Raw genomic sequence first — 18,907 nt, 5'->3', positions numbered from 1 at the left:
ATCTTAGATGTGGGATTTTGTTGTCGAAGACAGACTCTGATGGCCCCCAAATCTTAGGATGGCTGACCTGGATTTTTGTGGACCTACCTGCAAGAACTGCTTACCCTAAAATCCCAGATTAAGTTCTTGCCAGACGCCAGGAAGGCTAGTTTACACAACTGCCATGGCAAGACCCCATAATGGTTTGTGACTTGTTTTGCATTTGTTCCTTTCTTTAAAGCAGGGGTGGGGGACGTCTGGCTCGGGGGCCATGTAAGGCCCGCAAACATCATTCAGCCTGGCCCTGCCAAGGCATTAGGGGTGAGTTAATCAATGATGGGCCAAGTAGAGCAGGCTAATTTTTAAGTTGATAATTTTATATGGCCTGTGGATGACGTTATAAACATCTAAATGTCCCGTGACTGAAAAAAAGGTTCCCCACCCCTGCTAAAAAGTATACTCACTGCTTCCCTCATATCTCTGATCCCCAGATATTAACCAGGGATAGGCCAGCCCCTACATTGCTCCTCGTGTCTCCAGTGGCAGATGGAGGTGCAGCCCTGTCCACTCCTCCCCCGTCCCTTCTCCACCCCTGATGGAAACCATCTCTTTCTTCTCCTGCTTCCTCAAACAGTCGGACTGAATCCGAGGTAGTCTGCTGGCACAGTTGGGAAGTTGGTGCAGTTTGCTTCCCCAGGCCTCCCTGTTTGTTTCCTTCCCTGCTGTTCCTGTCCCCAAAGTAATGCATTTCTCCCCCCTTGCCGCCTCCTCCTCTCAAACTTTTTCAATAAACTTTCTTTCTGATAATCTCACACCAGTCATATGAATGACTAGTGTAGCTTCTCTTGGGGTATCTGCATATTGACCAAAAGCCAAAAAGAGATCGGAAACCCCATTTCCAGGGCTAGGCACTTCATACATGTAATTCTCTCAACAGCCCGGGGGAGTAGCATTCTAATCCTCATTTTACAGATGAGGACACAGATGCTGACCAAGGTCTCAGGTAAGTATAAGAAGAGCCAGAATTTGGACCAGACCTGCCCCGTTCTGTGCTGCCTCCTAGAACATAGTTCTTCCTGGGAGATGTGTCATCTATGTCTAGAGCTGGGTCTGTGGTCACCAACTCTGTCCCTTTGCCCCATACCTTCTTCCCAAACTGCTTTTCCTCTGTGACCTTGGACATCTTCTTCCTCCACTGGCTTTTTTCCTGTGATTTCTATCCCAAGTTCTCGGCTCAAAGATGCCACCTCCAGCAGTCTTACCAAATCCTCCCAGCTCTCATTAATCACTCCGTTTTATGCATGGCGAGCTCTCGGGGCACTGTGTCCCACTGCGTGGCGTTTATTCCTTCTTGGGCCGTAACTGTGTCACTATGCCTGTTGTCCACCCTGCCCCAACTCTGGATTCTTTACAGCAGGAACTATAACTGATCCAGCCCCGGGGCCCTGCGCTGAGCTTGGCACACGAGACAGGCTGGGTCTGAGTGGTTGGACTGAGTAAACTCACAGCAGTGATGTAACTGCCTCACCGGGTCCCCAGGGCTGAGGCTGGGACCAGGTCTGCAGCCCAAGGACCTTTGTGGCCCAGAATTCAACCAGAAAGCATGGGCTTTCTTTCCTCTTCCTCTCCAGCCTTAGCCAGTTACCCAGTTCTGCCACTGGGAAACAAAGAAAAGAAAGCAGGGACTTGACCAAGGTCAAGCCATGAACCGATGACAGATTCAGATTTGAGCCCCACTTCCAGACTTGTGGGCCAGTGTTCTCTGCCCTTTCCGGGCTGCCTCCTTTGCCCAGTTTACGTCTACCAAGTCTAAGAGGACAACAGGCCTTCCATTCTTTCACTCAACTAGCACATACCAAGCACTCATCGAGTGTCCAGCATAGTGCCAAGCTCTGGGCTCCATTGGAGAACAAAACAGACCTGCCCTTACCTTCAGGGAGCTCACAGGCCAGACCTGCACAGCAGGTTATGCATGGCCTTGTGGGCTGCAGTGGAGACTTGTGGAGACTAACAGGAAGCTGTGGAAGATTTTAGCTGGCACAGCTGGCTACCCTCCCCCTCCACACCAGTCATACGCACCCTGTATTAGTGGCCTCTCCCCAGCCCAGTGGGGAGGAGAGTATGGCTGTCCCTGGGCCTCAGTACCTGGTTCTTGGCCACCCCTCTCCAGCAAGCCACTGCTGAAGCCAGACCTTGCGCCCCCAGGACTGTGACTCTGGCTGGTTGGGGGAGGCTAGTGGGTGGCTGATCTTTATTTAATTACAATTTTGAGCCTTGCAAACACCCCTGCCCACTGGGCAGCCGGGGGAACAACTGTGTCACACAACTGAAGCAGCAGGAGCTCCTTAGGGGAGCACTGCAGGGTAAAAGCCTTAATGACCCCATGATGGGAGTAATGAAGATAAATCACGCTTCGTGCGCCTGCCCACTCCTTCCGCTGCGTCTCGCACAGACCGCAGGCAGCTCGACACTCCTGTTTAGCCAGTGTGAGCAAGGCGTGGTGAAGGAACGCAGGTGAGACTTTTCAGTTGCAGGTCTCCAGAATCTCAGAGTTGGAAAGAACCTTAGTCATCGCCTCTTCCAGCTTCTCCATCTAAAGCAGGACTCCTTGCCGGCAGGTGTGGCTCAGTGGTTGAGTGTTGACCTATAAACCAGGAGGTCACTGTTCCATTCCCGGTCAGGGCACGTGCCAGGGTTACAAGCTCAATCCTCAGGTGGGGCGTGCAGGAGGCAGCTGATCAATGATTCCCTGTCATCACTGATGTTTCTCTCTCACTCTCCCTTCCTCTCTGGAATCAATCAAAATATATTTTTTAAAAATAAAGCAGGATTCCTCTCAGCAGTGATTGTTCTGAAAGGAGGGTCTAAACCACGTGCATACCTCTGGCAGACAGGCAGCTCACTACCTCCTGAAGGAACCAATCCATTTTTCAATGGGTCTGTCTATTGAGTTTGTCCTTCTATTAGTTGAAATCCTCTTTTCTGTACTTTCTATCTTCTGATTCAAGTTCAGCTTCTGAGGCCACACAGAACAGACCCTAATAAGCATGGTGACCTGAACAAGTTCTGTCTGGCCCCATTCTCTCTCTCTGTTGTGGCACCTGTTGCAGGGTTTGGGTTGTTCAGAAGGTGGCTGGCTGCTCTGCCGACGGCCTGCCCAGCTCTGACCTGACTTCCAGCTGCCGGTGTCCACCCAGCCTGGAGCCTGCACACAGCGGTGCCAGCCGCTGAAAGCAGAACAGAACAGGGCTCTCCCAGCCCTAATCGGCCCCAAGGGAGCAGCGCCCCATGTGGACGATGGTGGCCGGATACCAAATAAAGTGAAATATCTCCTTTTCTCAGGCTGTTAACTTTTTTTCTTGTTTAAGGAAGGGGAAGATAACGACATTTAGCACTTTACAGCTCAGAAGTGAAATGAGCAGATGGAAAGCGACCCCCCCATGGCGGGCATGCCTCCATGAGAAACGCTCCCTGGCTCTGTGGGGCTGAAGTCCTGGCCAGGCGAGTGGAGGGGATTAGGACGCGGCCAGCTCCCGCCCAGGCCCCCAGCTCCTCCCCACAGACAGCCTCATCCTATTCTACCCGCCGGGAGCACCTTTCCGGCCGCCCAGCTCTGCTTGGAAGGCGACCTCTCTGATTGTGATGGGGAAAGGGATGCCCTTGGCAAGCAGTGGTGAGAGAAAACTGTGGCGCTGCGGGAAGCCTCAGCTGGCCTCTAGGTGGCCACAAAAGAACGATTTGACCGAGCAGGGAAGTTTCCCACAGGGAGGACAAAGGAAATCATCTCCATCGTCATCACCATCAGACAATTAATGAGAAGCTGCCGTGAGCCAGTCACACGCTTTACCTCGTAAGCCCATAGGCTATGCATTCAGCGTTATCTCTGTGCTACAGATGAGGAAGCTGAGGCTGGGAGAGGTTCAGTGACCTGCCCGAGGTCTCTCCACCCGCCTTGAATGGCAGGCAGGAGAAAGAATGCTAATGGGTGGCCTCTTAACTACTGGGAGCTTAGATTACTTTCTCTTCTGTCACATACATTGCTGTATAAACTGAACACTTTAAAAAAATCTGCCTGTATTTCTCATGTTTATGTTTCCAAACCCAGCAACAGCTCGGTGGGGGGGCTTGTTCAGTTTTGGCATGTAAATGGTTTCATTAAACTGCAGCTCCACTGTGAGTGTATTTGTTGTCCACAAAGTAAGAGAAACAAACAAAAGCACCTCGATATGTATGCGGGAGATCTATGGTCTCATCTGCCCAGAGCCCCTCCTGCTGGGAACCGCGCACCTCTTCTTCCTGGGCTAGGAATTGCCGCTTCCCCACTCTGCATAGAAGGGGAGGGCTGCCAGCCACCATACCCCACACCCAGACCCCAACAGCTGACATCTGACCCAGGCTGGGTGAATCAGCGACCTTCCCAGAGAGTCTTCCAACTGGTGCAGGGACAGAAAATGCTCTGTTGGCCGAAACAGCTATTAGCAGCTGCCCCAATTAGGATTAGGCTTAGCCGTCATCACAGACCTGAACACAGTAACTTAAACAAGGTGGCAGTTTATCCTGTGAGGCAGCTCAAGTACTGCTTTAGCGCCTGCCCATTGCCCACCCCCCTCATCTACCAGGTGCCTGCTGAAGGCATCCAACTGCAAGCACCGGCCGCTGTCCACCTGATGGGAAGCTGATGCCCCGGGAGCAGCCTTCAACTAGTGGGGGATGGACACTGGAGAATAGCCCAGTCTCACAGGAGGATTGGGGGGGAGGTAGGACCATCCTGAGGCAAATTCCACATTCCCCCTGAGGTCCCACTGGGATCCAGGCCGGTTGTCCACAGCAGTAACCTGCTTGTTCATTATCACACCCTGCATTTATTCTCGGCCCTTCCCTCTCTCATTTCCCCACTCCTCTATTGATGTTTCCTGGGATCTCCTCCCAAATAAACTGCTTGCCTTAGAATCCTTGATTCAGGGTCTGCTTCTAGGGGAGCCCAGTTTGAGACCCCCTTGGAGTCCTCCTTTACCCAAAGAGGAGGAGTCCCCCACCTCAGTACTCCCTGGGCACTTTCTCTCTACCTCGAATACAATACATCATGGTCTATCTTGTTGTATTTATCAAGTATGAGGAAAGGGTGAATATAGGAAATACATAAAATTGAGTCGCTTAGCCAGGCTGCTAAAATTGTTAACATTATGAAGGTTAGTGCATGAGAAGCTATCCTATTCTTGTCCTAATTAGCTTGGGACTTTCCAATCCTGTGTCGATGCCTGGATACACATCTGGACATACACCAGACCTCAAGGTAAACCTCCGGTTACTCCCCGAAGGACTCACATAGCCAGTCCACCTGATATCAATTATCCAGACCCCTGGCATCTGACTGATAACCATCATGGACCAATCTTAGGGCTAAAAATGCAGGACAGATAATTCTCAAGAATGTACTTTTTACTACAAGGGCTCTTTTCTTTCTTCTTCAGAACATTTCTAGGTTTCTGCCTAGCTGTGTGCATAGTTTACAAATTATAAGATCCTAGAATAAGTCTTTATCATTTATTTCTAATAATCCCTCTTTTTTAGTTCCTTTGACAAGTATAAAATAGAAAGGAATATGCATTTATTGAGTACAAGCTGTGCACCAGGCACTGTACCAGGTATCTTGTGCTCATTCATCCAGTTAGTCACTGATTAACTTATTCAACAAATATCTACTTAGCATTTACAATGTGGCAGACAATGATCTAAGCCAGGGGTTGGCAAAGTGTGACCCACAGGCCAAATTCAGCCCGCCACCTGTTCTTGTAAATAAAGTTTTATTAGAACACGGTCATGCACATTTGTTGACATACTTCTATGGCTGCTTTCAGGCTTTAACAACAGAGTTGAGTAGTTGTGACAGTGACTGTATGTCCTGCAAAGCGTAAGATATTAACTATCTGGCCCTTGGTCTGGGCACTGGGCATCCTGCAAAGAGTAAGATATTAACTATCTGGCCCTTAGTCTAGGCACTGGGCGTCCTGCAAAGCGTAAGATATTAACTATCTGGCCCTTAGTCTGGGCACTGGGCGTGCTGCAGTGAACAAAACAAACACAAATCCCACCCTTCTGGATGAAGCTTGCATTCTACTTGGGTTGGGGGAGAGGTAACACCAATAAACGCAAAACTAGGTAAGATATTTAGTATATTAAACGGTGATAAATGCCATGAAGAAAAATAAAGCAGGTAGGGAGTATCAGGAATGCTAAGGGCAAAGGGCAGTTAGGAGTGGGCATTGATGTGAAAAATTTGGGGCCAGGAAGTCCTGGCTGTGAAGGTGACATTGCAGCGAGACAGCAGGTAGAGGAATGGCAGATGTGAGAGCCATACTGGAGCATTAACAAGTTAATCTCATAATGAGCACTAAGTACCAGGCGCCCTTCGAGTGCTTTACATACATAATCTCACTTAATTACTTAAAAGTCTTCATCTCATTACACACTTCATCTTACAAAAGAATAATCTGAGTATATTTCTAATATTCATACAGAAATTTCCGTTTATAAAGTCTTTTTCTAATGTTGTTTGCTTGCTCTTCACAGCGTTTCAATGGGGTTCCTGACCTCACGGTAGTATAGCCAAAGACCAGAAAGGTCAAGTCCTTGCCCCAAGTCACTCAGCCAGTAAGCGTTGGAGCCGGAAAGCAAACCCAGGTCTGTCTGGTCCCAAACGCCGTATTCCTCTCTCTGAACCAACAGCTCTGGACGGCAACGAATGACACCTCATTCCATCCAGATCTCACCCGAATTCTGCACCAAAGAGAAAAGGCAAAGTCGTGTTGAAAGGAACTCAGTTTCCATCATCCTTCCGGACACAGTGCCCAGATAAGCTGCGGAAGTCACACCCAGAACTCACATTGGATCATTCCCTCTGGTGATCAGTGACGACGTCTGGCCGTGCCCAGTGCTCCGCAGAGCTAACCCAGAGCAGCTGCTCGAAAGGGAGCTGTCTCCAGATGAACTGTTACTGAGGTTCTTGTTTTGTTTCTTTTTACTGAGGTTTTGTTTGGTTTCATTTTTAGCAGATCATTCTTAAGAACTGAGGGAATTAAGTAGAGAGCCATTAATTCAGCAAATAGGCCTTGAGATTTACTATATGCAAAATCTTTTTTACATAGGAAACAGATTTATTCTGGCAGGGCTAGCGATGGGCCCTCCCCTCTGAGAGCTCACAGTCTGCAGGGGTGTGTCCTACAGGGCCTATTGTGTGCCAGGCACCGTGCTGAGCCCTTTACATGGGCCACTCTTTGCATCTTCACCACAGCTCCCTGGGGGAGATGTCACTACTGCTTTACAGATGTGGCATCTGAGCCTCAGGGGGCTGAGGATCTCGTCCATAGGCACCTGGTGAGTGGGTGGCAAAACAAGTGTTTTCACTCAAGTGTGTTTGTCCCACATAATGTACACACTCAGCTGTCACACACCTCAGAGAGCAAATGGGCCAACTGAGATACTCAGACAACATTCTGAGGAGAGTGGAGTCCTTGCTTGTGAGGACTTCAAGAAAGACTGACCAAAACGGGTGCCATTGCCCTGGCTGGTTTGGCTCAGTGGATAGAGCATCGGCCTTCGGACTGAAGGGTCCCAGGTTCGATTCTGGTCAAGGGCTCATGCCTGGGTTGCAGGCTTGATTCCCAGTGGGGGGCATGCAGAAGGCAGCCGGTTGGTGATTCTCTCTCATCATTGATGTTTCTGTCTCTCACTCCCTCTCCTTTCCTCTCTGAAATCAATAAAAATATATATTTTTTAAAAAGGGTGCCAGTGAGCTGGGCTCTAAAGATCAGGCCTCCAGACAGAGGGGACCCAACAAGAAAGACTGTTTTCAGGATGGCTCCCACAGTTTTGGTTGTGGGTCAACACATGTTTGCTACAAATAAGTTACCATCGGAGGCTGTGAGTGCAGAGGTCAGGCTGTGCAGCAAACAGACTTGGAGACGAATCTTTTCTCCCCCCTTTACGAGTGGTGTTGACCACAGACATGTTAGAGCCAACCCTTCCAAGCCTTGGTTGCCTCATCTGTAACATGGACATAAGAGAGATATTTATACCTCATGGGGTTGTTGTAGGGATTTAATTAAACATGGATATAAAGTGTTTAATATTGTCCCTAGCACATAGCAAGGGCTCTATAAATGTGAACAGTGATGATAACAATGACTGGTGGCCACACTTCAATTCTGAGGAATCTTGATTAAAAAAAAAAAAAAAAAAAAAGAAGAGGCCTACCTCATCCTGGCCGGTGTGGCTCAGTTGGTTGGAGCATCGTCCTGTACACCTAAAGGTCTCAGGTTTGATTCCCGGTCAGGACACATACCTCAGTTGCAGGTTTGATCCCCAGTGGGAAGGCACCAATCTCTCTCTCTCTCTCTCTCTCTCTCTCTCTCTCTCTCTCTCTCTCCTCTCTCTCTCTCTCTCTCTCCTTTCTCTCATTAAAATCGATAAGCATATCCTCAGGTAAGGATTAAAAAAAATAAAAAGCGGCCTACCTTTCCAGTCGCCTTCTGGTCTCTAATCAACTTAATCTTAGGCATTGAACCAATGGACAAGTGGTGCTCTATGGGCCCAAGGAGAGGAGGTCCCTGAAGACAGAAGGGGGTTGGGGTCCCACACACAGGCAGAGTGGGGAGTCCTTTAGAACTAGAGGTGGCAGCAAAATGATAATTCTCTCCTTATGCGACAGGCTGAGCCTCTCTTAGATGGATGGGAATGTCCTTCAGTTACTTCTTGAGCTTCTTCTAGATAAGATTAAGTTTTTCCTTCGGGTACTCCCCAAACCCATGCATCTGCGCCTGAGCCAGTCAATGCAAGCACCACCCAACCCCCACCCCCACCTCGGAAACCTGGAAACAGAGACACACTCTGCACCTGCGCAAAGAAACCCAGCGCTTTATAAGCCAGACCCCAGCGCAGTATGGGAGCCACACTCTCTGTCACTGTGCACTCCCTTGATGCATCTCTCTCCCTTTTTACTCTCACCCAGTTTTTAGTAAACCTCTTCTCTTTTGAATCTGTTTCACCTACTCTCTTGATTTCTATCCTGAGGGGTAGGGCAAGAACCCCTCTGCTGGTGACATTTACAGTGGGCCCCAGAATTAGAACAGGTTGAGGGATGGACAAGTTGCTTTCAATTACATCTTTCATTGACTCCTCGGAACACCCAATATGGTGTTATTATGGTTTCTGTCTTACTTATGAAGAAACGATGAAGTCACTGGCCCAAGGTTACATAGCCAGGAAGTAGCTGGGCAGGATTCCAGTTCAAGCCACCCTCCCACCTCCAGTCCAGTCTGTCTTGGCCTGGCTGGGCTAACTGGGTGCGGTTCGGCTCAGAAGTCCATCAGATGGACTGTCCCAGTGGCCCTCTGGAGTCTGTCCCCTCCTCTCGGGCACACTGCCCCAGTCGGGGCCACTGGAGGAGTCTCCCATCAGGACTCTCCCCCTCCCCTCCCTCCCAATTGAGTTCACACTCACGCCTCACTCAGACAAAGAAACACAGTTGGCCATGTCCTTCCCCCATGTAAAACCCTTCCACTGCCCACAGGCCTGCTTCTCACACTGCCCAGTGACCTCCTCTTACTACTGTGTGTGTTGGTGGGGAGGGGAGTATCAGTCTTCACAGAAAAGGTTTCACTGGCCTCAGATGAAGAGAAACTTGCAGCCTCGTCCAGCAGGCCCTGCCACACTGTGCTGATTTCTCAACATCCAAGCACTCTTGTGCGTCAGCCAGAACTACCTTTAAGCCTTCTTACTTACATCCAGTTTTGACTTACTCCCCCTGACTAGAATGTCTTTTTATCTGCCCTTTTCAGCCTGGGAAGCTCCTAGTTAAGGTCCAATTCATGTCCCCTCCTCCAAGAAGCCCTCCTTGATCTCACCACCTGCATCCTTGCAATGCTGCTCCCTCAGCATCTTGCTTTCCCCTATTCACAGCTTCTGACCTCAGGCTGCTGGGACTACCATTTTGAGGGGCGGCCTCTCCAGGAGGTTATGAGCAATCAGAGGTCTGGGAGTTCACCATTAACTCTGCCTTCCCTTGTTCATTCACCACACGCTCGGAGCCCCTCTGTGGCAGGCATGGGCTCTGGATACCGGAATGACTCAGGGTGTCTTCACAGGAGCTCTAATCTGAGGGAGAAACATACCATCCATTCATTTGTTGATTAAACAAAAAGCAAAACCTTTTGCTAATCCTCCATCTGGACCAGGCTCTGTATTCAAGGTACAGAAAAGAGCAAAATCTGTGCCTGTTCCAGGGACTCCCAGTCTGGCCAGGGGCCAAGGGAAACCATTAAGTGCCTGATGTGTCCCCAGGGCTGGGCAGGGGGAGGTGAGAAAGGGAAGGGAACCAAGGCAAGTGTAGGTTCCTTTTCTTTTAAATGACAATGAATAATTTGTTCTGTGGGATTTTATTTTATTTTTTGTTTTAGGGAACTTGTGGAGTTTTAACCATGAATGAACTCTGTAAATCAAGGCACACAATAAATGACGGATCAACTGATTGATTGACAAGTCACACAGGAAGTTGCTAGCAGTGATGGGGCTACATTCTGGGACTCCACCACCCTGGACTTCCTCAGTAGGGAACAAACTCACTCTGACCATGGCTGGCTTGAGCAGGCTCTGCAGCTCCAGGCTGGAAAGCCTCCTGAAAACTTGAAATAAAAGGCAGCAGTTCTCCCAAGGGGGTCGTGAGCATTAATTAGTTACCACTGGTAAAGTGCTCTGAAGATGTGGGGTGTATAAACACAGCAAGTCATTAGGCCTCTCCATACCACTAAGCTCTATAGCCTGGGAACTGCTAATTGAGACATAATTAACACCTCAGGGTGCAGAGGATGGATGCTGGCTTTTCCAGGATTGGAAGGGATGTAATAATGTGCGCGGGGAGCAGGGAGAACTATTAGGCTACTTTGGATCCCGAAATATACCAAAGATTATTCACCTCCTGCCTCCCAGGAGGAAGTGTGGGGAATATTGCCTCCGTGAAGCCTTTGGGACGGCACTCGTTGGGGAAAGCCTCGACCACAGTGCAGGCTGCAGAGGCTGAGCCACACTCTTAAATTCAAAAGAGCTCAGGTCTAGCCCAACTCTGTCCATCCTCCAACCGGTTGGACAGATAGCAGTTCCTCAGTTGTAAGACTGAGACGGCAACATGCTTCCACCATCTCTGCTACCCTCCTACCCCGGTTGTCTAGTGCCTTTTCTCGAGGCCAGCAAATCCAGACCTGGCTGCACACGAGGATCCAAGGACTATAAAGTACTGATGCCCAGGCCCACCCAGATCAATACCCAGCCTCGCAGGGTTGGGCCTGGGTGCATACGGTGATCCTCGGCAAAGCCCTCCTTCCTGGCATTCCCACGGGAGGTTTATCAGCTCCCATTACATCACTGATGACATTGTGCTGTTCCTGGCAGATCCTGGGTGAGCTGAGAGGTTCTCGGAGCCACTATCAGAATCCGGTGTATTGCATCGGGTCTGGTACATTTTAAGCACTCAATAAACTATTGCTGTAATATTACTTAGATGATATGCAAGTCCCACCTCAGTACGTTTGCACTTGTTATGCACACTGTCTGGAATATTCTTCCCCCAGATTTCTGCAAAGCTTTCTCATCTCCTTCAGGTCTTTGCTAAAATGAGACCTTCTCAATGAGGCTTTCTTGATCACCCTATTTGAAATTGCAACCACTCAACCTCCAACCTGTGCCCTTCTCTAATTAATTTTTCTCCAGAGTATTTGACAGCATCTGACTGGTGGATCCTGTCTTCATATAAAATTTTGATAAGTTGTTCACCATAGACTTTTTGCATTCATTTTTAAATTAATTGCATTAAAATACCACTTCTCTTGATGACTGTTCTTTGGCCTTCCCTTAAGTTTCACTGTATTTGTTTATTGACTAGAATGTGAGCTACATTGAATACATGTTTGAAAATTGTTCCAGTATGGTGTACTCTGAAGAGTTGTGTACAGTGGGAGCGCAGAAAAGGAAGCAACTATCTCTATTGGGAAGGGTTAGAGAAGGGAATTTTGTTTTTGTTCACTATTCCCAGTTTCTACAACAGTGGCTGGTACATGGTAGCTGCTAAAAAAATAGTTTGAGTGCCCTAGCTGGTTTTCTCAGTGGATAGAGCTTCCGTCTGCAGACTGAAGGCCCCCAGGTTTGATTCCAGTCAAGGGCACATGCCTGGGTTGCCGCTGGATCCCCAGTAGGGGGGGTGCAGAAGGCAGCTGATCAATGATTCTCATCATTGATGTTTCTATCTCTCCCTCCCCCTTCTTCTCTCAAATCAATAAATATATATTTTAAAAAATATTTTATGAGTGAAAGTTTGATTTAGTGTCTTAAAGACTGCCTTTTTCCAATTGTTAAAAAAATTAAATTTATTTAAATGGAAAGCGTGTAAAATAATAAGGTAGATTTGAAACAACCTAGTCCATTGTATATAGATTACCTGTACAATGTTACATTTTGCCCGCAGTTACACTTTTGCCCGTGGTTCTCCCAGTCCGAGAATGGGGAGCGCCCTGGCAAGGGAGGAAACACCAGATTCAAAACCTGGAAAAAGGCTTTGACCATAGAGTTACACCTCCTTACCTCCTAGAGAGCACTTCCGGGACGGTGATTTCTCCTTAGCTGAGCTTCCGGAAAACCACTCACTTGTCTACAAGTTGGGTGGGGCTAGTCCCCTGAACTCGACTTGTGATTGGCTAGAAAGGAGGGAGGCGGAACTTCCCCTCCCCCCCTCCCCCCAGCCTGCTCCAGGCTCCCGTGTGCTAGACCGGCGGATGGGGTTGGCTGGAACTGCAATTGGTGAGCGTGGGTGACCGCGAGGACTGAGGCGCCCGCGGGAGGCGGCGGCGTGAAGAGAGGGCTCTGGGCGCGGACACCTGGCATCCTGGTGTCCGCCTTCCCTTGTGCAGGATATCCTGTCTTTGGGTTGGGGCGGAGTCACATCACATAAACTTTTGGATAATACTCGTTTCCTGGTCTCAGTTTCCTCCGTGGAAAATTGAGGTCAGGACTTACTCCCTTGTCTGCCTCAGGCTTTGGTACCGTTCTGAGAAAATTATGGTGGGGGGATTAATGGATTATAAACAGGAGTGATTGAATCAGTACATCTGAAATATGGAGACTGGGCAGATAGGAATCAAGGATCGTTCAGTTCATTCATTGATAGACGTTTATTGAATGTCCGCTGTATCCTGGCACCGTGCTGGATGTTGCACTATAACTTGGGACAAAATGGACATGGGTATTGCCCACATGGAGTTCACAGCCCAAATCAGAGTGGGTGCACAGTTAAGCTTCTGCAGTTCTCCCAGTGTGGTCCCTGGGCCAGCGGCATCAGCATCACCTAGAAACACAGGTTTTCTGCCTAAACCCCAGACCTACGAAATCAGAAGCTGTGTGTGGGAGGCCTCACTGTCAGTGTTTTAACAAGCCCCCAGGTGATTCTGATGCTCCCTAAAGTTTCAGAACCACTGGTCTATTGTAATGTAACAGGTGGTATTGAGGGGCTATCAGCGGTTCTCAACCTGTGGGTCGCGACCCCTTTGGCGGACAGGGGTCGCCTAAGACCATCCTGCATATCAGATATTTACATTAGGATTCATAACAGTAGCAACATTACAGTTATGAAGTAGCAACAAGAATAATTTTTATGGTTGGGTCACAACATGAGGAACTGTATTTAAAGGGCCAGAAGGTTGAGAACCACTGGGCTAACTCAAGGCTGAGGCAGTAAGGGTCAGAAAGGAGGGGGTGGACTCAAGAGAAATCTTGCTTTGGGAGGAGCCAAGGGTGAAGGCTTTCTGGCTTTGGCCGCTGGCCTGAGGTGGAATCTCAAGTGATGGAGTCAGGTGTGAAGCACATGCTTTCTGCCTTCAGGACCCATACTTCTCCATGCAGCCACACTAGGCCTCTGTAGCAGTGCCTCCCAACCTTTGTCAGGTCATAGGCCACATAGAAAATGATGACATCTGTACAGTGTGCAGGGGAAGTGGATGAAGCTGCCTGAGGTTGGAGGGGCCAGCTGGAGGACTTGAGGCCGAGAGCTGGAGGCAACCCGTGAGAATTCCAGCGTCCCAGTGCTAAGAGGGGTCAGGAACCCATCCTGGGCATACTGCAGGGGAGCTTTGCTCCGTGGCATATGCTGAAATCAGAGGTGCTCACTAAGTTTGACAATAGAAATCAAGAACCTTGGAAGTTTATATCCTTTTACTCAGTAATTTCATTCCTGAAAATTCTCTTCCAAAGATATAACAAAAACCTTCTGTTCATTGTAGATTATATATAAAGGAGAAGACCAACAACTCACTGGTAGTAGGAGAATCATTCTTTATATATATATATATATATATATATATATATATATATATATATATATCTCTTTATTGATTTCAGAGAGGAAGGGAGAAGAAGAGATAGAAACATCAATGATGAGAGAGAATCATCGATCAGCTGCCTCCCGCACACCCCCCACCGGGGATGGAGCCCACAACCCAGGCATGTGCCCCCAGCCGGAATTGAACCTAGGACCCATTGTTCCGCAGGCCGACGCTCTATCCACTGAGCCAAGCCAGCCAGGGCGGAGAATCATTCTTAATAGTCAATGAATGAAATGTTGTACTCTCATTAGAAGTATGTGAATATTTGGTAAAAATCATAGAGAACCCTACGTGCTCATTCATCAGACAATGTCTAGTAAGCCCCTGCTTAATGAAGAGCGAGTTAGATGTGGTCCCTGCCTGCACAGAGCAGAGCAACTGGGGGAAGACAGGTAGCGCATTGAGCAGTAACTCCAAAGAGTGATTGGTGTTTGGTGGGGGTGAGGGGCTGCTGCGGGAGAAGCTGGTCTTTGGGGTATAGGGAGAGGGACAAGGAAGGCACCCTAGAGGACTAGATGCTAATCCTGAGGCCTGGAGGATGGTAAGTATTGGTATGCAAGGGGGAAAGTGTGTTTAAAAGTGAGCATGGTGAGCTGGAATGTGGAGAGGGAGATGGTAAGATGAGGCCAGAGGAGCAGCAGCCGGCTCACATGGGGTCATGAGCACTGTGAAGGGCAGAAACTTAGACCCAATTCTAAGGGTAGCAGGAAGCCGCTGGAGGACGTTAAGCAAGAGAAACTATTACGTGTTTTGGAAGTATTCTCTGGCTGCAGGGTGGAGAATGGATTGCAGAAGGAGGGGATGGAAGCTGGATGCCCAGAGAGGAGGCTGTTGCAATAACCAGGTGAGATGATGGTAGCCTAGACCTGGCTGGAGGCTGTGGAGGTGAAGAGAAGGAATAGATGGAATAGCACATGAAGAGGTAGGAATGACAGGGCCAAGGGGAGTGGTATATATGAGACATGGATGGAGGGGATGAACCCAGGTTTCTGGTTTGGGCAAAGGGTGGCTTCTGGTGCCATTCAGAGTGATAGGCAGCACTGGAGGGGGGCAGGTTTGGGGGAAGGTGCTGAGTTCCTTCTGGGGTGCTGAGTGTGTGAAGGCAGTGTGTTCTCCAGGAGGCAGTTGGATAGGTAGGTCTGAAATTCGAGAGACACAGATGGGGGTGTAGACGTTGACTTGGAGCCATTAGCATGTGGCCTAACCAGGGAGTGTGTGTGTGAGGAGGGCGGAAAACAAGACATTTAAGGAGGGTGGGCAAAGGACAGGACTGACAGAAAAGGGATCATCAGCTGCAGTTGTCTCTGAGCCGAGGGATTATAGTTGCTTTCCTTTTTGTTTCTTTTACCCCCAGTTTTCTATAATAATAGCAATGTGCTAAATAGCTGTTCCAGTAACTTTTTATAACTCTTCTAAATTCCCACAATGAACCTCTAAGGTAGGTCCTATTCCCATTTTACAGATGAAGAAGCTGAGCACAGAGGGGTTAAGTCGGCGGGAAGCCCTCTGGAATCCAGGCTGCCTGGTGTCAGAGCCTGTGCATTTGCCACCTGTGCATGTCTCTTCACAGTACGCTATTGTATTTCTGTCAGTGGGAAAATATATTTTTTACATGGCAGTAGAGGGAAGAGAAGTATACTTGGATATGCTAGGATATTCAAAATGAAAGGATTTGCATCTGCAGAATCAGTGGCTGTCTTCGAGGTTTGTTGGGGCCAAATTGAGCTGGCTACTTCATAGTCAGACAGTTAACACTTATTTCTGCACCACTCGTTTTTCTCCAGGCACAAGTGCTTCCCTGTGCCGGGGTGTCATGGAAGGGCTGCTGACAAGATGCAGAGCACTGCCTGCTCTGGCCACCTGCAACCACCAGCTCTCTGGGTACATTCCCCGCAGGTTTTCCCACTGTGCCCCAGGGAGAGGGAAGCGCTTGGCGCTGTCCTGCATGTTCCAGCCCCAGAACCTTCGGGAAGACCAGGTGCTCCCAGTGGAGGGCAGATCTGGTGACCTGACCTGTAAGAGCCAGCGGCTAATGCTGCAGGTGGGCCTGATCCACCCAGCAAGCTCCGGCTGTTACCACCTCCTGCCTTATACTGTTCGTGCCATGGAGAAGCTGGTGCGGGTGATTGACCAGGAGATGCAGGCCATTGGCGGGCAGAAGGTCAACATGCCCAGCCTCAGCCCAGCAGAGCTCTGGCGAGCCTCCAACCGGTGGGACTTGATGGGCAGGGAGCTGCTAAGACTTAGAGACAGACATGGCAAGGAATACTGCTTAGGACCAACTCATGAGGAAGCCATTACAGCCCTGGTCGCCTCCCAGAAGACACTGTCCTACAAGCAGCTCCCATTCCTGCTGTACCAGGTGACAAGGAAGTTTCGGGATGAGCCCAGGCCCCGCTTTGGTCTTCTCCGTGGCCGAGAGTTTTACATGAAGGACATGTACACCTTCGACTCCTCCCCAGAGGCCGCCCGGCAGACCTACAGCCTGGTATGTGATGCCTACGGCAGCCTGTTCGACAGGCTGGGGCTGCGGTGTGTCAAGGTCCAGGCAGACGTGGGCAGCATCGGGGGCACGATGTCTCACGAGTTCCAGCTCCCAGTGGAGATCGGAGAGGACCGGTTTGCTGTCTGCACCAGCTGCAGCTTCTCGGCCAACGTGGAGACGCTAGGCTCGTCTCAAATGAACTGCCCTGCTTGCCAGGGACCACTGACTGAAACCAAAGGCATTGAGGTGGGGCACACGTTTTACCTGGGCACCAAGTACTCCTCCATTTTCAATGCCCAGTTTATTAACATCCATGGCAAACCTTCTCTGGCTGAAATGGGGTGCTATGGCTTAGGTGTGACACGGATCTTGGCTGCTGCCATTGAGGTTCTCTCTACAGAAGATTGCATTCGCTGGCCTAGCCTCCTGGCTCCTTACCAAGTCTGCCTCATCCCCCCGAAGAAGGGCAGTAAGGAAGAGGTGGCTGCAGAGCTCACGGGGCAGCTGTATGACCACATCTCAGAGGCAGTGCCACAGCTTCGTGGGGAGATCCTACTGGATGACAGGACCCATCTGACCATTGGAAACAGACTGAAGGATGCCAACAAATTTGGCTACCCCTTTGTGATCATCGCCGGCAAGAGGGCCTTGGAGGACCCTGCCCATTTTGAGGTTTGGTGCCAGAACACCAGCGAAGTGGTCTTTCTCACCAAAGAAGCAGTCATAGAATTACTGAGCCACGTGCAGGTTGTCTAAATGCCCCAGCCCACCCTCCTCATGTTGAGCCTTGGAGTTCATTCTAATGCTGCTCCCTTTCCTGCACTCCTTTCTGGGGCTGGTCTCAGAAACAGGGCAGCTCATGGACGATGAGCACATGTTAGGGAAACCAATTTTTATCCAGTCATTTGTTCAAACTATTTGTATTTAAAGTCATTAGCTTGGTCCCTTCTCTGGCCTGGCCATGCTGCCACATACCATTCCTTTGATATCTTGTTAGGAGGCAGGGAGGCAAGAAAGAGCAGACTTCTTGTCCTGGCCCTGAGGCAAGTCACTTCCCTTCTCTCAGCTGTTTCCCATGTGTAGGATGGGAGTGGCTGATGGCCGAGGCCCTCCTGGCTCCATAGTCTGACCACAGAACACTTGCTACATATAGTCTGGAGGGCAGGCCATGAGAAAATGGAACTAGATCTGTAAAGTCTTTAACAGCTGTCTGTCACTGGCTGGTTCCACGAGAGGTTCATAACAGACAGATCTGGTTCCTCTAATCCCCTTCAGTCTAAGTTACACAGAAAGTTGATATAATCAGCTAATGGCCCCAGTAGATCTACTCTATTGAGGTGGCTCTGCACTGAGATCATGTTGAGATGATTGAATAAAGTCAAACTATTGGGATGAGCCGTGCATGTTCATTTGAAACAGTGGTGACATTTGTCATCTTAATAGTACGTGGTACCTTGACTTGAGAGTCTTCTTTCCCTTCTTTTTCTACCATTTCTACCTTCCATTCCAAAAGGGGGATGGGTGTCTGGGAAAGTGTGTTTTAAACTGTTTCTTCCACAAATAAAGGATAGCAGGCTTTGAGTGCCACTATGACCTTATCGTCAGTGCAGAGTTAGATCCTAGAGCCATGATGGGTGAATACTAAGATCTCTGCGTGAATTATGTGGAAAATTAGGAGCAAACTTGAGCCACTACTGCAGCGCCACCTGCTTTCATTGCTCCTGCTCACCAGATTAGGTTCCCGACAAGTCCAAATCAAACAAGACTCTGACAAGGACAAGCTCAAAGCCACCACCTCCTGAAAGCATACCTGATGACATCTGGAAGTGGTTTTCCCTCCGGCTCCCCCGAACTCTCCTGTTCAACCCTTCTTGTTTGGGGCCAGAAAACTCCTTGTTTGGTGGGCCAGCCTCTTGTAGCTGATGGTCAGCTCCCTGAGCCCAGGGTCCTAGGCAGATTCCAAGTGCCCTGCAGTCCATGTCTTGGCCAGCTGTTCCACCTGCCACACAACTTCCGAGCAATT

The 18,907-nt window shown here is 49.3% G+C and overlaps 1 protein-coding gene and 1 long non-coding RNA gene across 3 annotated transcripts; both read left to right on the top strand.

Moving 5' to 3' along the window:
* The first annotated feature begins 5,784 nt into the window (after positions 1-5,784).
* On the top strand, positions 5,785-12,192 carry LOC118677693. The gene is made up of 3 exons (XR_004974473.1): positions 5,785-6,138; positions 6,550-6,978; positions 10,434-12,192. It is a non-coding gene; the product is annotated as an uncharacterized LOC118677693 (long non-coding RNA).
* A 564-nt stretch (positions 12,193-12,756) lies between these two features.
* Positions 12,757-18,620, top strand: PARS2 (prolyl-tRNA synthetase 2, mitochondrial). Of its 2 annotated transcripts, none has more exons than XM_036352609.1 (2): positions 12,757-12,822; positions 16,184-18,620. In XM_036352609.1, exons 1-2 carry the CDS (start codon positions 12,798-12,800, stop codon positions 17,638-17,640), a joined length of 1,482 nt encoding a protein of 493 aa, XP_036208502.1. In that variant the 5' UTR covers positions 12,757-12,797; the 3' UTR covers positions 17,641-18,620. The 2 variants fall into 2 exon arrangements, with proteins under 2 accessions (XP_036208502.1, XP_036208503.1); XM_036352610.1 differs by lacking the exon at positions 12,757-12,822 and adding an exon at positions 12,831-13,026.
* Positions 18,621-18,907: the final 287 nt, after the last annotated feature.

This window comes from Myotis myotis, unplaced genomic scaffold (assembly GCF_014108235.1).
Source record: "Myotis myotis isolate mMyoMyo1 unplaced genomic scaffold, mMyoMyo1.p scaffold_m19_p_2, whole genome shotgun sequence".
Lineage (NCBI taxonomy): Eukaryota > Metazoa > Chordata > Mammalia > Chiroptera > Vespertilionidae > Myotis > Myotis myotis.
Note: the sequence above shows the minus strand (reverse complement) of the source record. Positions and strands in the feature narration are given on the sequence as shown.

Excerpts from the sequence above, each read along its gene's own strand:
- PARS2 (XM_036352609.1), top strand. The coding sequence starts at position 12,798 with ATGGGGTTGGCTGGAACTGCAATTG. Across the intron at positions 12,823-16,183 it reads GTTGGCTGGAACTGCAATTG|GCACAAGTGCTTCCCTGTGC; the intron begins GTGAGCGTGGGT and ends GTTTTTCTCCAG.